Source organism: Hyaena hyaena, unplaced genomic scaffold (genome assembly GCF_003009895.1).
Source record: "Hyaena hyaena isolate Hyena2069 unplaced genomic scaffold, ASM300989v1 scaffold_5, whole genome shotgun sequence".
Taxonomy (NCBI): Eukaryota; Metazoa; Chordata; class Mammalia; order Carnivora; family Hyaenidae; genus Hyaena; species Hyaena hyaena.
The window spans coordinates 1,314,813-1,333,032 of NW_024080637.1; the positions used below are offsets into that span (position 1 = coordinate 1,314,813).

Consider the following 18,220-nt stretch of genomic DNA (forward strand, 5'->3'; position numbering starts at 1 on the left):
TTCTGTAGTCCATTTTTTGTCTACCTCTCTCTCCTAAGGACACTTGTAATTATATTTAAGACCCACCTGGATAATCCAGGATAATCTCCCCATCTTAAGATTCTTAAATTAATTACATTTGCAAAGTCCCTTTTGCCACAGAAGATAATATTAACAGGTTTTAAGGATTAGGGTGTGGATGTCCAGCAGGCCATTATTCAACCTACAACAAGCATCCTCCAGGAAGGTAGGGCAACCAGTGCAAACAAGTATTCACACTATCAGGCAAAGGAAGACACATTTTACAGAAGAGAGAAACCACAAATTATACAGAGAACAGAGAAACCATTTTCAGCTTCTGGGATCTGATTTGGCTCCTTGACAGATCATTATAATAATGATGATAGCAAACATTTATATTGCTCATTATGTGTCAGCCATTGTTCTAAGTGCTTTACTTATATAACTCAATTAATCTTCACAAAAAGTCATCCTCATTTTATAGAAGAGGAAACCAAGGCACAAAGATTTTAAGTGATTTGCCAAGATCACTTTGAACTAACAGCCAGGATCTGAACCCAAGGTATCTAATTCCTGGGTGCATACACTTGACCGTTTGGGATGGAACTTAAAGAATGGATGATGAGGGAACATAAAGGGTCTTGTACAGAGAGAACAGAATGAATAAGGCACAGAGGCAAAAAGCAAAAGAAAGGGCAGAGAAGAAAAGAGAAGAGAAGAAAAGAGAAGAAAAAAAGAAAGGCAGGTTCAGGCCAGTTAGTAGACTAGGTTGGATGGAGTATAGAAAGCCTGGAAGAAGAAGCTTGAGAATAGGGGATGGAAGACTTTGCCATGGCTGATGGGAGCCCTTTGACTAGAGACTGGGACTTATCAGAATTGGGCTTTGTCTGGCGACAATGTGAAGGTTGGGCTGGGACAGTAAAAAGGGAACTCTCCTCTTTCCTCCTTAGGGGTACTTTGTATATCATAGAATATCCTGTGTGTCTTGCCTACTAGAGAGTCACCCCTAGAGAGCAGATGCATCTACTGCATGTGCCATTAGATGATACAATAAATCACAAAACACAGTGTAGCCAAGGGGCAGGAGGCAGACAGGGTGGATACTGGGGCTGCTGCTGGAAATAGTAACACCATTTTGGAATCAATTTACCCATGTTTGCTTTAGTCTTTTGACAGTAAAAACTTCCTGGAAATTCGGGATGTGTAGGAATACATTCAAACTTTCATCCTGTCCATGCCTCCGTGGGATATTGGGTAATTTGGGTATTTACTCAACACCCTAAGCCTTGTTTTTTTAATCCTTAAAATACAGAAAAAATTATGTTATTGGTCATTGTTAACTTATAAGGTAGTAATAGTTGCCTGGCTCACATGAGGCATCTGGCATACAGATACCACTCAAACTTGTTCTTTTAATATTCTTATTTAATCTCATTGCGGTCCTACTTTTACATCTGTGCTATTAATTTCCTCATATTACAGATAAGAAACTTGAATGTCAGGGGAAAGAAGAGATTTATCCAAAGCATGCAATGGACAGGACTGGATTTGAACCGACAAATGCAAGAATCCAAATTACGTGATTAATCTCACCAAGATTAATGGTAATCTTATTAATGGTAACGTGGTAATCTCACCAAGGGAAATACAAAGCTTCAGGGAAGGGACGGGACAAGTGTGACTACACAGGTGAGCGAGATGAGCTTCAAGAAAGACGCTCACATATCTTGGAGAAACTCCAAAGCACAGTTTGGAGAACACTCAAACTCTTTTTTTTTTAAATAAATAGTTTATTGTCAAGTTGGTTTCCATATAACACCCACTGCTCATCCTCACAAGTGCCCTCCTCCATGCCCATCCCCCCCCTCCGACTCCCCCCACCCCCAGCAGCCCTCAGTTTGTTCTCGGCATTCAAGAGTCTCTCATGGTTTGCCTCCCTCCCTCTCCCCCACTATTCTTCCCTTCTCCCCCACGGTCTCTTGCCAGTCTGCAGCCACACCCTGGCGCCGGTGGAGGAGCCCCGCCCCCTCCAGCAGGTGGAAGAAATCCGGGTCCCTGCCTAGCAACAGCCTCTGCGTCCTTAGCGACCAGGGGTAGCAGCCCCGCCCGCGAGCTGGGCCCTGTGATTGGCCCGCCTCCTGGCCTCCAATCCGCCGCCCCACCCTGCGTCCCCGCAGCCTGTCTCCTGTCGCGATCCTGGGCAGAGCACAGACCGAGTATCCCTGAGCTGCCTGGGTGGGGAAACGTCGCCTCAGGGGTAAGGCCGCCCCCTCTGTTCCATCCTAGAAAAGGGCTCAGGACTGACGTGCAGAGAGGGGAGCCACAGTCACAAACTGTGGTCCTTGAAGTCTCAGACAGTTTCCAAGAGACTGTTAAGTTCCCCTGGACAGGGCTGCCGTCGCAGAGCAGGTCTTTCTTGAGTGCTGGCCACACACTAAGTGAAGCCGGGGTCCTGAGAAGACAGCTGGTCTACGTCAAACCTGCAAACTAGAAGCAGCTCTGTTCTCACTCACTGTGTGAGTTTGGTCAAATAGTACACCTCTCTGGGCCCTGGTTTACTAGTCTGTAAAGCTAGCGTTTAGATTAGAATGATCTCTAAAGAGTCTTCAATAGGTAAGAGACCCCGAAAGAGAATGATCAGCCTGGGGCCAGGTTTATAGAACTTATGAGTTGCCCTTGGCATCAGACCTGTATAAACATCCAGTACTTATCTAGTACTGGATCTCAGTTTCAAATTCACTGGATTGTTGCAAAAACACACATCAGCAATAACAAAAAAAATCCTTCTTTCCTATGTGCAGCACTCCGTCAGATGTATTATCTCATTGGATGCACCCTAAAACCCAGGGAGTAAAACTGGAATTATCCTGGGTTTTTTTTTTTTATGTTTTATTTATTTCTAGGAGAGAGAGAGAGAGAGAGACAGTGTGAGAAGAGGAGGGTCAGAGAGAGGGGGAGTCACAGACTGAAACAGGCTCCAGGCTCTGAGCTGGCAGTCAGCACAGAGCCCGACGCGGGGCTCGAACCCACAAACTGCAAGATCATGACCTAAGCGAAAGTCGGACGCTTAACCGACTAAGACACCCAGGCGCCCCTATCCTGGTTTTTTAAAAGGGGAAACTGAGCATGAGAGCTGAATATAAGATCTTCCTATTCTCACCTAAAGCCCTGGTATCCTTTCACAAGAATCACATCAGAAAGGTAGAAGGAAACCACCCGATATCAGAAAGGTAGAGTTTCTAGATGGCTCTTGGTGGACCTCTTGAGTGAGATTCCCAATTCTGCTAATTACTGATTCTATGATATTGGGTAAGTCACATAACTACATTATGCCTGTTCTCTCAACTAAAACAAGAATGATAATAGTAATTAAGAATATCTTTCACATGCCTTTGTTAGGTATGTCAAGTGAGGTAAGACTGGCAAAGCGCTGGGTTCTGCTGCTATTTTTGTTGTTATTATCGACAACAGTAAATTGACTAACAGGAAATCTAGAAGAGAAAAGATTTACTCATTTTCCAATCCAAGGATTTGCAAAGATTTTGAGAAGAAGCATGTCTTCTGTTTGGAAGACTCCCCGTGGCTCAGACGCAGTGCCTGAGATGGTGGTGAAAATCATTGGAAGTAAACACTTTCGGTACCTTGTGGAGAAGCCAAAGATGTAAGTTTACTGTTTGAAAAATGTCTGCTTTGCTGGGAAGATAATGAAGTTTGGAGTTGCTGGGTTTTTTTAATCTAGAAATTTACATTTTTAAAATGTTGTCCATGGAAAATTAAGTCATTAAGGAGTAACAGTAAAAGCAAAATAGTGTTGATAACTTCCATGAGCACTGTTTTCATGATATTTTTCATCTTTATAATTCCCCTTACTCCTTAATTACTTAGGCAGATTTTCCAAATAGATGAGGAATGTAAGCATTGAGGAATTTATAAATATTAATGGAGTATTGCTGCTGCTTCTCATCAGGTATGCCATCTACTACATGTAGTACTTTTTTTCGGGGGGAGGAATAGTGTTAGTCAACTTGTTATGAATTAAAGGGGTGGGATTACTAATGAATCATAAGTTATAAGATTTTCATTTACTCTTATTTATAGTCTATACTCCTCCAAGCAGGGGCTTCTCGGAGCTTAGCTATGAGGTCTTTCTTCCCTCCAACACATCACGATCACTCATGGATCCTTAAAATTCACCAGATACTTGGCACGGAAGGCTATGACTAGGTCTTCCTTCAGCATTTTGGTGGTTTAAAAAAGAAAAAAGAAGGCGCTAGACCTGCCTTTCTTTTAGTATCATTCCATAAATAGCAGCTAGTCAATAGTGGCCTTTCCCTCCTGAGATTATTCCCTTAGCTTTTCATTTTTTTCAGAAACCCACAGACCAAACACAGAGACAAACAGAAAAGACCTGGCCTCACAGAACATAGGTGCAGAAAGTGGTGGATACCAAACCTGGCTGCCATCAGATACATTGAGAAAATCCTTACAAATACAGATTTGGAATCCAACCCAAGACCTACTGAATCAGAATCTCTGAAAATGAGGCCATCAGGACCACTGTTACATGGCATAGGCATTGGCAGGGTAAATTTAACTCCCCACCATCAGTATTGTCAGCCCAGAAAATTTCCAAAGTGAGTGCTATAATCAATTAGTAATGTCTGTCCTGGCACAGCAAGGGAGCTTTGCAGCCCGTGAGTCCTGCATTTGGGATCCCCACAGAGCTGAGAGATGTGAATTTGAATCCTGGCTCCATGCCTTCCTGGCCTTTTGGCATTAAAAGTTAATTAATGTCTCTGGCCTCAGATTCTACCATCCATTAAGTAAGGCTAAGACACATGTATCTAGTAGGGTTGTTATGAGGGCCAAATGAGAAAATGTAGGCAAAACACCTTTCCAGTGCCCAGGAGTATAGTCAACATGCTCACTCAATGGTTCTGCTGTTACTACTGAAGCATATTTTTCCCAGGGATATATGACATTTAATAAAAACTCAAATCTCATTCTATGGAATGCTTGCCATCCCGTTTTATATTCTGACTGGAAGGTCTCTTTCCTCTGTTTTGTAGATGAGAAAACTAAGATACTGTGATATAATCTTGGAATAATCTTATAATGATAAGATCTATTAAATGTCCCTGCTTGGCGAGGAAAGTCCTTGGGTCAGTTTGGATGCCCTGCTCAGTTCTCCTCCCACCCAGAAGACGACATTACTACTCTACTAATTCCATCACACTCTGGGGTTCTTTATTTAGCCTCTTGTGTCCCAAATCCCTTTGTTTTTCCAGGAATAGCAGAGTCCAGTATGTTCTTAAAAGGGTTGTTTGGGGAGGGTCCTTGTCCTTTTAAATAGGGAAAATTTTCCTTTGTCTTATGAACAGGTGCCTTTTATATTTTTCTCTTTACTCTTTAAACTTCAGAATCCAGGGAATAAAAGAGTACATTCGATTAGATACATTTACTGTGAAATAAGAGACAAGTTCTTTCTCTTCTGGGACAACCATCAGAAAAAACAAGTTTAGAAAACATTGAGACAGGTTGTTTTGTTTCTGTTTTCTATGGGCTTGACGTTACTGTTGCTGGAATTACATAGGACCGCTAACACACTTTGCTAAAATATTTCTGTATAGCTCAAAAACAAATGATTCTCAAAAGGTTCTTGTGGCTGAGGTAAAAACGGACCCACCACTATCATGCCATGCATTTCCTAAAAATCTATCTCAGAAGCATTTTAGTTGTGCTAAGTCTTCAGCCCAGATCTCAAGGAGAAATTTGTGTACAAATTTATGCTTTCTATAAGGACACCAGCCAATTGGATTAGAGCCCCATCCTAGTCTAGTATGACCTCAGTTTAACTAATTATATCTGCAATTACCTTATTTCCAAATAAGGTCATATTCTGAAGTTGTGGGGGGGAGGGGGTTGGACTTCAACATATGAACTTTAGGGTTCAATTCAGCCCGTAACAACCAGTCTCACATTTTATAGATGAGACAACTGAGGCCTTGGTGGGCTTAAAGTGAGGCTGGTTGCTAACAACTAAGATTGGAATTGAACTCCCTCCCTCTTTCCTTAATTTAGCCTGTACAGTTATTGACAGATGAAAGAAAAATATTCAATACCCGTTTAGTAGTCCAAGTCTTCACACGGGAGATCAATTTTCAGACTTCAAAGAGTAAAACAAGTGTCCCCAAGTTTTGCCATTATCCTTTGTCTCCCATATTACCCCACCAGCCTCTTTCTCCCCACCAACCCACTCTTTCTCTCTATGTACTCTCTATGTACATCTAAAGGCTTATTCCTCAAAGGGTAGTCCATGGAAAACCAGGATCAGCCTCACCTGGGAGCTGGTTAGATGCAGAATTCCAGACCCCTCTCTAGACACAGTGAGCCAGAATCTGCATTTTTGTCAATTCCCAGATGATTCCTAAGCAACATTACAGTTTAAGAAGCCCATTTCTCAAGTACGGCAAGCATTATCTTTCTAAAGTGCAGATCTAATCAGGTGCTACCACCTTCAGCCCCAATTCACTGACCCACCCCCACCCCTTGTGGACTTCCATGACCCCCACCCCTTGTGGGCTTCCATAACAACCTGAAGGGAGTACTACACTTTATGATGATTTCCTATGCATTTCTGCCTCCTCCACTTAACTGTAAATCCTGTGTGCACAACTGCACCCTCAGCACTGAGTACAAAGTCTTTACGTTCTGAAAGCCTAATAAATGAACTAGGGTATAGTGGATGCCAAGAAAAATAAAGAGCTAGAAAGGCCAATACTTAGTTGCTTTAAATACAAGTCTAAAGGCTCATGTTGCTTAAGTATCTTGCAGATATTACTATGGAACTCTGAGGAGTAATCTTCCATAGCTCATCGAGAAGAAGGTAATACCAACTGACACGAGACAAATATTCCCATTTTCTAAAAGGAGATAAAAGTAGGTAATAAAACCACAAAACCTGAGGCTGGTCGACAATCCCTGGAAAAATTGCAGGCCAAAGAATTAAATATGTTAGCTGTGAAAACAAAACACGGAAGTGATGGTCACTAAGGGTTGGTACATGTTGACTAAAACCAGATTATGACAACATGGTGGTGATTGAACAATTGATGTCAACACTATGTGTTGGAGGTGGGGAGGTTGAGAGGATTTGTGCATAACCCTGTTCTTAGTCAACATTTTAAAATCCATAACTGAAGGAAGGCAGACAAATCACTTCAGTAAACATATAGGAAGAAGAATGGTGGAAAGCCCTGGCAGGAAAATGAGCTAAAGCCAAGAAGACGAAATCAACAGAGATATACACAAAGTCTATGTTTAGATAAGAGTACATGTAAATGTTTCTATGGAATAAAAGTCTGGGTTTTACTTATTGTGAAATAATAGAAAATATATATGTTGGTCTCCATTCCTAGTTCCTGACACAGAGCTCCTAAACCCCTTGCAGTTTCCTAAGAGAGAATAAGAGCACCAGGTGCATCTTTTGTTCTAGTATTTTGACTCTGGTTGCTGACACAAAGCTCCTAAATTCCTCGGAATTTCCTGGGTGATATGGTGTCTCTGTTTCTATGAGGTTACTCTCAATGGGCTTCTGGACAGCTTTAGGATGGAGGTTGGTCACCAGAAAGACAAAGCCATGATTAAAAACAGAACTTCCAGCCCTACCCTCCATCTTCTGGGAAGGGGTGAGGGGCTGGAGACTGAGTTAATGATTAGGCATAAGGAGATGATGAAGCCTCCCTAAAAGTCTCACAAGTATGGAAGTAAGAGAGTTTCCAGGTTGCTGAACACATCAATGTGCTGGGAGGGTGGTGTGCCTGGTCAGGGTACAGATGCTCCACGCCCCTTCCCACATACCTTGCCCTGTGCATCTCCTCCATTTGGCTGTTCTTGAGTTATATCCTTTTATAATAAATTAATAATCTGGCGAAGTAAACTGTTTTCCTGAGTTCTGTGAGCTGCTCTAGCAAATTAATCAAACCTGAGGAGTGGGTTGTAAGAACCCTGATTTATAAGGGGCCTATCAGAAACACAAGTAACAACCTGGACTTGTGATTGCTATCTGAAGGGGGGTTGGGGTTGGGGCAGTCTCGTGGGAATGAGCCCTTACTGCATGAGGTCTGTGCTAACTCTAGGTAGATACCGTCAGAACTGAACTGAATGGTTGGGATACCCAGCTGGTGTTGAAGAATTGCTCGGTGTGGGCAAACCCACACACATTTGGTGACCAGAAGTGTGTAGTCGTAGTAGACAGTAGAGGAGAAAATGGAGTGTTTTCCCCTCTACACTTGGGTTTGAGCTCAGCATGAGCTGAGAGTATCCACAGAGCGGGATGCGGGAGCCCCACTCTATTCTGAACACAGTATGTCACCCGTGCCGGACTGTGCTTCTGCAGAACACATTTTAGGAGGGACCCTGGCACATGAAAAGTGTGGACACTAAAGGTGCTGTATGATGGAGAGTCTAGGGTATGAAACGTGGCGTAGAGGAACATTTATAGAATCTGGGGATTGAGTCATTAAATAAAAGAGGAATTGGGTTCATTTCAGGAAAGGCCTGTGAGTCGAGATGCTTCCCATGAATAAAGCTGGCCTTTATAGCTCCTTCCAATGCCAAGAATCAATGACCCAAAGCACTTCATTCCATTATTCCCTTGCTGTTGGTATGACATTGTTAAACACGGGGGAAGCTGACTGCACATTTGTATGAGAAAGGGTAGCAAATATTTGTCATAATGTGTGTTGATATTTGTAGCCTAGAAATACAAAGTTTGGGTACTTTTCCCCACATGATGATCCTGGAGCCCCTATTTTGTCATTTTTTGATCCCTCCAAGCCCTTCATGTTAATATGTTGTTTTTTACATCTTGAACTTTTTAAAAGTGCTAATGTTAACAGTTTTAGAAATTAATGCATATATGGGGTTCCAGAAATAGCCTTTCCACAAATATTAATTCAGCACCTACTGAGTGCCAAGCCTCAGGAATACAGCAGTATACCTAAAACTCTAATGATGGGGGACATATAGCAAACCTATGAATAATGACTGTTCACATGAGGAAAACTAGAGAGATTCATAACAGTATATCGAGTGACGAAGGGTGTTCCCACAAGGCCTATTTGAGCAAATGGCATTTGAACTGAGACAAGAGTCAGAATTATACAATAAAAATTATCCATGGTTGGATAGCAGTGAGCTGACCAAGCCTGGCCCAACTTAATCCTGGTGGGCGTGGCTCACCGCATTCCAACTTTCTGTAAAACTGGAAGTTTCAGTTTCTTCTTCTTACTCCTGCCTCAGAAAAAGAGGCTGCAACTTCCCACAGGCTCCACGTTCTCCAAATAGTAGACATATGGCTTTCCCAGCACCTGCTACAAACAGCGCTACAATTGGCCACCTGGAGCTCAAGCAGTTTTTTGTGCAAAGCCACCTCATGCTCACTTTGTAAAAAGTGAGAGGACACGGTTTTCCAGAAGCACAGCACCCAGAGACTGGGGACCCATGCAGCTGCCGCTTTCCCGCCTGTGAGGTTCAGCCTGTACCAAGTGACACCACAGGTGTTCTCCGTGCTCCTGGTGCCTCCCCAGATCTGCACAGAGAATGAACCATGCAAATACCCAAGGAAAGAGCATTACCGGCAGAGGGAGCAGCGAATGGAAAGCCAGGAGGCATGTTTAGGGAGGAGCAAGGAAGCCGATGTTGGTGTAACAGAGGGAACAAGGGGAGAGGGGACAGGAAATGAGGTCAGAGAGGCCGGCAGGGCTCAGATCACGGAGCCTGTGGGCCATGGTAGGTAGGAACTTAGGATTTGTTCCATGTAGAATGGGAAGCCACTGGAATACTATGAAGGGCAAAAGTCAGAGTCAAATGTATACTTTCTAAGAGATGGCTCTGGCTGCTGTGTGGAGGCTAAATTAGAAGAGACATGAGTAAAAAGAGAGAGACCATGGGGCGCCTGGGTGGCTTAGTCGGTTAAGCGTCCGACTTTCGCTCAGGTCATGATCTCGCAGTTCGTGGGTTCGAGCCCCGCGTCGGGCTCTGTGCTGACTGCCAGCTCAGAGCCTGGAGCCTGTTTCAGTCTGTGTCTCCCTCTCTCTCTGACCCTCCCCTGCTCACGCTGTCTCTCTCTCTCTCTTTCTCTCCTAGAAATAAATAAAAATATTTTAAAAAAAAGAGAGAGGGAGACCATTTAGGGTGTCATTATGGTAATCCATGTAGGTAATTGTAGCGATGACTAATTATAGTCTCTATATTAAACCGGGATAAACTTTGTAATTTGAGAATTCAAGTACCCTGTTCTTTTTTTTAAAGACATAACTGATCATAATACCTTATTTTTGTTTATTGTTTTTCTTGCTATATAATCTACATATATCTTAGTATCCACGGACGCCATCTTCCCTTAACACAGAGCAACATCAGAGTGTACACTTTTATCTCCATTTTCACAAGTTCAAAGTGGTGGAGAAATATGTTAAAATCATACTTCTCTGATGTCTTTTTACTACATTTTGCTGTTTATTAATCTCCTACAATGGTTGTTTATTATTATTATTATTATTATTATTATTGGCACTGTGAGGCATATAAAGAAGCATGAGATACTGTTTTAGACATAGGCATAACACCTTAAGTAAGGGGACGCCTGGGTGGCTCAGTCAGTTGAGCATCTGACTCTTGATTTCGGCTCAGGTCATGATCCGAGGGTCATGGGATGGACTCCTGGGACAGACTCCTCACTGAGCATGGAGCCTGCTTAAGATGGTCTCCCTCTTTCTCTCTCTGCCCCTCCCCCACTGCCCCACTCGTACTCATGTTCTCTTTTTCTCTCTCTTAAAAAACAAACAAAAGCCTTAAATAAGAGTATATGGTATTACTTGAATGAATGCTAAGTGAATGTTATAAAAAAAAAAAAAGGTGCCCATTGGTCCTAAAGAGTCAGACTATGAGGTAAAAGTTGTTACTTTACCATTTGAAAATCTATATTTCAAAAAAACAGAACAAAAAGTAAAAGGCAAACACAGAACACTATAACAGATGGCAGGGGAAAATTATTCTTCTTACTGTAGGAAGAGCTCTTGCAATGGAAAAGGACAAGCAGCCGAGTTGCATAAACTAGCACAGGATCTAGACTGGCCATTCACAAAAGAAGACATAAACGTGAACACCTAGAGGGGAGCCTGGGAGGCTCAGTTGGTTAAGCAACCAACTTGATTTCAGCTCAGGTCATGATCTCATGGTTTGTGGGATTGAACCCCACAGTGGGCTCTGGCTGGCAGCATGGAGCCTGCTTGGAATTTCTCTCTCTCTCTCTCTCCCTCTCTCTCTTTCTCTCTCCCTTCTCCTCCACCTGTGATCTCTCTCTCTCTCAAAATAAATAAACATTTTTAAAAATGAACACAGATATGTATGTGATGAGGGTGGGGGAAATTCAACCTGAGTGGTAATGAAAAAAGATTTTTTTAATTTTTTTAATGTTTTATTTATTTCTAGGAGAGAGAGAGACAGCATGAACAGGGGAGGGTCAGAGAGAGGGGAGACAGAATTGGAAACAGCCTACAGGCTCTGAGCTGGCTGTCAGCACAGAGCCCGACGCGGGGCTCGAACCCACGAACCGTGAGATCATGACCTAAGCGAAAGTCGGACGCTTAACCGACTAAGCCACCCAGGCGCCCCGGTAATGAAAAAAATTTAAACAGCAATGAGACATTAATTTTACCAATAAAACTAGAAATGATTTTATAATGGAAATATCCAGGGTCGACAGGTTTTAAAAAAACAAAGAATAGTCGTATGCTATTGGTTTTTGATACCTAAAAGTGCATGTACTTTAGCCTCAAAACTCTCTGAACCAACTCTGTAGAAACAATCACAGACAGATAGATGGTTTGACTTTTTAAATTTACATAATAATGTACACAGCTGGGTCCAGCAGGATACAGATTACCTAAATCGAATTAGGATGATTCCAGAAGGGTTTGTAAAAGTCAGGGAGCTGCGAGGTGTCGCACAGGAACCACAGGCTAGCCGAGCCAAGGTTGCGAGCGGTCCTCAGGCTGCAGAGAGGAGAAGATGGGAATGTTGCTAGGGAGGCAACCCGTGGCAGCTCAGGCCACCTTGAGAAATGTGGTGGCATCTGGGCGAGAAGTACAAGGAACTGAAGGCAACACTGCAGGGACAGAGCCATCCACTGGCCAGAGCCAGCCAGAGTCAGAAGGGACCAGAGCAGATCATTAGTCCACACCAGTCAGCTTCCTGAGTTGAGGACGCAGGCAAGGAACTGACGGCCTCGGAACATGTCCAGCAGGGCAGCAATGTTTAAATTAGTAAAACTGGCGGCACAGTAAATGTTCAATAAACTAGGACCCGTTAAATACATTGTGAATCCATGCAGTGAAATACTATTTAGATATTTAAAATGTTCTCACGGAGACATAAGCATTGATGTGTAAAGATATCTGTATTATATTATGGACTGGAAACTCTTTTAAAAGATTACAAAAGTGTATGATCCTAGTTTGGTTTAAAAGCAAAACAAAATTTAAATGTTAAAAAAAAAAGGGGGGGAGGGAGCCTGAGTGGCTCAGTAGGTTAAGGGTCCCAGTTAGGCTCAGGTCATGATCTCATGGTTCATGGGTTCAAGCCCCACATCAGGCTCTGTGCTGACAGCTCAGAGCCTGGAGCCTGCTTCAGATTCTATGTCTTCTTCTCTCTCTCTCTGCGCCACCCCTCTCACATTCTGTCTATCTCTCTCAAAAATAAATAAACATTAAAAACAAAACAAAAAACAACAAAAAAGCAAGACAAAAGTTCCTGTGTATATATGTGGAAATTTTCTATAAAGAGATACTATAGTACCTTGCCACATTTAGTTTAACTGATTATAATTTTGAGAAAGCACAGGTTTATAGTTGTGTAGTCAATTTTTTTAGAACTTAATTTTTTTTAGAGCAGTGTGATTTACCGCAAAATTTTTTTAAATTTTTTTATTTATTTCTGATAGAGAGACAGCATGAGCAGGGGAGGGTCAGAGAAAGAGGGAGACACAGAATCTGAAACAGGCTCCAGGCTCTGGGCTAGCTGTCAGCACAGAGCCCGACATGGGGATCGAACCCACGAACCATGAGATTATGACCTGAGCCGAAGTCGGACGCTTAACCGACTGAGGCACCCAGGCACCCTGATTCACTGCAAAATTGAGAGGAAGATACAGAGATACCGCGTGCACCCTCTGCCCACACAGATGCCCAGCCTCCTCCATTTTTACATCCCCCACCAGAGTGATACATTTGCTACCGTGATACATTGGCTACCGTTGGTGAGCTCACACTGACACAACATAATCACCTGAAGTCTATAGTTTACATTGTGGCTCACTCTTACTGTTGTACATTCTAAGGGTTTGGACAAAGGTGTAATAGCATGTATCCATCATTACAGAGTATTTTCACTGCCCTAAAAATCCTCTCCTCCTCCCCTCTAGTACACATTTTTTTAATGTTTTATTTATTTCTAGGAGAGAGAGAGAGAGAGAGAGAGAGAGAGAGACAGCATGAGCCGGGGAGGGTCAGAGAGAGAGGGAGTCACAGACCGAAACAGGCTCCAGGCTCTGAGCTGGCAGTCAGCACAGAGGCTGACGCGGGGCTCAAACCCACGAACCACGAGATCATGACCTAAGCGAAAGTCGGACACTTAACCGACTAAGCCACCCAGGCGCCCCCACTCTAGTACACTTTTTAAATCCATGATCTCTTGATACCCCTGATTCAGTTCAACCTAATCAAAGTAACAGTATAATTGTTACTCCCCATTCCCATAGACTGAGTGCATGTACCCAGGGGGTGGTCCAGAGAGAGAACGGTTTGTGCTGCGTTCTCTCACAGTATGGACAGAAGTCCTAGCTCAGAAACTGTGCCTTAAAGCAATGAAATAATTGAGGGAAAGGCGAGCCAGTTGCACTGCCATTTTGCTTAGACTTGCAAAAGCAAAACAGACTAGAATGCAAGTGCAAAGGACATTAAATTTCCAGCTGCTAAAGGCTGGCTCAAAGATTTAAAACCGGCTCAGTCTGCAAACCTCCTGGATATAATCTACTTGAGGATATCATGGTGACACAATGTTGCAGTTTTTTATTTGTTTTTTTCTTTTTGTAAAATTAAGGAAAGTGACTCTAAAGAATTATGCTTTACCAGAGCAGATTTAATAGTAATTAATCTACTTTGTTTGTTTAAAGTGGGTGCTTTCTAGAGCTTGGATTCACTGTTGCTAGTAAATTACCAGGTGGTCAGGTAGATTACATGGACTGTTTCTCTTTTTACCTATTGAAATAAATTTTCCTCCCTTCTTATGTACTATAAAACTTTGATCTTGTGAACTTTAGTTTTGCTTATCAGTAAATAAAGTTTTGAGGGTCCACAGGAAAGAGCATCCCTGCTGTATTTGGGTGATAAGGGAAGTGTTTATAAAAGAGAGAGCACTCTAATTTAGGACTAACATAAATTGTACATCTTATATTGATAAGGATAATTTTTCTAATCTCACAGATGAGAAACTGAAAATCAGAGATGGGAAGTAATTGCCAAAGTCAAATACATCTGGGGCTAGGATTCAGAATCAGGTCTATGGGACAGAGAGTTCATGTCCTTAACCACTATATTGCACTGCTTGTGAATAAAGGTTAATTTTGCATAATTATGGAAAAGACTTTTTTTCATTCTCTATGCTTCTCAAACTTTAGTGGGCACAGGAATCATTTGACATGTTTGCTAAGAATACAGATTTTCTTGCCCTGTTTTGAGAAAATTCCAGTTCAACGAGGTCAGAGTGATCCAAGTTGTGTTTTATTATCCAGCACCCTGCCTGATTATGACCCACCTCAGGTGGTCTGAGTTTCAAAGGTTAGAAATCACTGTCATTGTCTGCAAGTACAAGCCTTTCATCCTATCTGGAATATTTTCCCACTTCTTACTTCCTCTTTCAACTACATTTTAAATGTCAATTCCTTTGTGGAAGAAGATTCCAAAGTGAAATAAGCATTACAAAGAGAATCATTGAAAACGGGATGGGACAGATATTAAGGAAGCCAGGCCTCAACACTGTCTCCTGTTTCAATTTCCGGAACGCTGTGAACTTTTGATTTTAGTCCATTACAACTTGACAATTGCACCGTCACCACATTCTGGGAGATACTCTTCTATGCTGGCCTGAAATTGATATAAGGTAATATCTGTTAAGTAAACAGCTACTTATATATTAGTTTAACTCTGTCAGCACCAATCATAATTCCTTGGAAATAAGCTATACAATCTTGTAGGTTTTGCCTTAATAAGCCAGTACTCCTTGCTTATAATTTGGAGCACACTTTCAATTTTGGTCCACTCTGTGTCTCCGAGATTGCAGTTTCTCAGACCCCAAATGCTTTTGGTTGCTTTCTAGCCTCTTCCTCTTAGTCAATATCTTCATGGAATCATCTCCATCCTCCTTAAGCCAGTTTAGTGTGAAATTCCTCTGTGATCTCCTTTTTACATAACTCTATTTTTCCATTATCACACAGTTTTTCATAAATTTAAAGACCACACAGTCTATCAGACGCTCAGTACATTAGTAAGATAGTAGTATCTTATTAGATCTGAAAGACAATTCAAATAGAAGAAAACATCCATGGTGTAAATATGTCTCACGCTGTACAGCTGCCTATAAGTGAAGAAAGAAGGATGCAGAAGAGTAAGGTGTGCTGTGGTATCATTTTCTATAAGCTGCAAGTACATCACACCAAAGAACAAGTGTGGGTTGGATTGGTTGCTCATCTGGCATCTAAAATAATCCTTTTATTTCACTCTGTCATGAGCAATCAACTTTGGTTATTTTCATTGATGTCAGAATTCGGTTCAATGTTATGAAGAAAGAAATGGGATACTTTGGGAATAACTCTGGGAATATCATGAAGTCCTTGCCCCCGGGAAGTTTACAAAGCAAAGTGGAATGTCAGCCATTTAAGGGTTCTGTAGAGGGACTTAAGTCTAGCTGGGAAGCTGGACTAGATGCCTTGATAGACGTTTCTTTTTATTAACATGGTAAAAGAGAATAAAAACATTATTGCTTAAAACAGTTCATATATTGTGGGTAGAAAATCGAGGAATAACAGAGAGGAAGGGGTGTGTGCTTTAGAGCCACATGGATCTGGACACAGGTCCTAGATCTCTACTTGTAAGGCAGCCTTGAGTAATGCACTTAACCTCTTTGATTGTCGATTTTTTCATCTACACACTGGTGATAAAATACCCGCTTTTCAGGATGGTCAAGACAACATGGAAGGATTTATGTAAATTTATACATGATAGCTGACACATGAAAGCATTTAGGTTCGTTCATATAATTCCAATGATGAAGAAATGATTTGGGCACAGGTTTGGGATTTAAATGAAAGTACTTTAAAAATCTTTGCAAAGGATAAATTTCTGTGATAATGATATATGATATGGCTCTCTGGCATTAAAAAAAAAAGATGAAGAAGAAAAAAATAAAAACCTCTCACAGTTCATCACAATAATATTTGCCACATTAGCACAGGCTTCACAATTCAGCTTCCCCCGTGGAGTTTGGTGAGATTTTCAGCTGCACTCCCCTCCCTAGTCCTATTTTATATTTTTATTTTGCTGTTGTCTTTTTAAAAAAGGAAAGTCTCATTGTGTTGATTATCCACTATTACTTCCAAATAAGAACATGCTTTCATTTACTGAAATTAGATCCCCATTCACTGCCTTGGCACACTCAGGACTGTCTTCTCCAGAGGGTTGGGGGCCTGTTAGATGGCACACAGTTGGAAGCTGGTGGCACTGAGTCGCTGCCAAGGCTGGCAGACCTTTAAGATGGCATCTGGTGACCTTTTCGCTGAGCCCCCCTGGGTCCTCCGTTTGAGATTTGATGTTCTCGGCAGGGGTGTAATCCAAATCAAATGTGAGATCTGGTGAGTTGGAGTTACACGGGTGGTGGGCCGATGGGAGGTCTCTGCACTGCTTTGGGCACTGGAGGCTCCCAGAAGCCCTTGCAATGTTTCTTTCTAACCCTGAGACTCTGAGCTCTCAGAGACGATGGCACAAAAGGGCTGGTTTGCGGGAAGAGCCCAGTGTGACCGAGAACAACTGAACAGCTTTCGCCTCATTTATATATCATCCAGCAATGCAGTAATCCTAATTGCCGTAGTTCCGGGATGGCACTAAACTATTCACGGTGTCCCTGAGAGCAGCAGCTGAGGTCAGAAGTCCATAGGAAGAAGCTGGTTGTGCCTTGTTTCCAAGATGGCGGGGATGGCTTTTTTTCCCCTTCCCTTTTAAATGGCAAATTTCCATTTTCGGTTCCTCAGGTAGAGAGCACACAAGCCTCGGAGAAAGAACTGTGGGTTTGTGAACAGCCTAACAACCAATGCGTGTTGACAAATTGTTTGCGCTAACAACAGGCACATGCCATTTCTCAGCTAGGGAGTCATTTTCATGATAATTTTAAAGTGCTATGTATGTTTTTTTTTAAAACAGCTTTTACTTTGAACAAATTTAACAGGTTATTTTTGGTTTTACATCTACTGTGACTGCTTTAACAGACAGGCAGATACATTTCACGTTTCTCAGGCAAGTCTGTCCTGAGACCGCCCACAAAAGAATTTTGAAGGTGAGGAAAGAAAAGATGATTTTCCCCCCTTGCCTTTATCAAGTGGAGTTAGTTCTCTACCCCAAGCCCATGGTTGCCTTCAAATCTGCACTCCCTCCTTCTCTACTCTCTGCTCCTCACAAAATGTAAACTTCATTGGATTCTCTCCTGATTCTATGTGCAATAGGCACTTAGGGGCCATCAGGCACATTTAGGTTTAAATTCTGCTTCTGTTGCGGAATCTGGTCTGGATCACTGGCGGAAGAGCCAAGTGACACTCGGAGATCTTGGAAGGGAGGAAGTTTATTTTACACTGGTGGGCTCAGAGGAGATCATTCTCCAGAGGTCTGAGCCCGGAGCATCAGCAGCAGGAATAATTTATAGCCTGTTACTTCGGCATCCCTCATTAATGCATGCGACAAGCAGGGTGGGAAGAAGAACCCAGAAGGGGGAGCCTTTGATCAGGGACAGATATTTCCTTATCAGTCTTGTCAGCCATCTTATAACAGATTTTTCCCTATCAGTTCCACTACTGAAAAGCCATGTGCACATCAACTCTCTGAGCCTTAATTCA

General features: G+C 42.3%; 1 protein-coding gene across 1 annotated transcript in view; it reads left to right on the forward strand.

The window, feature by feature from the left end:
* Positions 1-816: 816 nt before the first annotated feature.
* Positions 817-18,220, forward strand: part of CUNH1orf87 (chromosome unknown C1orf87 homolog) — a 77,584-nt gene continuing 60,180 nt past the window's right edge. Inside the window, exons 1-2 of the mRNA XM_039238045.1 lie at positions 817-918; positions 2,178-2,257. Of these exons, the coding sequence (XP_039093976.1) occupies positions 817-918; positions 2,178-2,257 (182 nt within the window). The remainder of the gene's footprint in view (positions 919-2,177; positions 2,258-18,220) is intronic.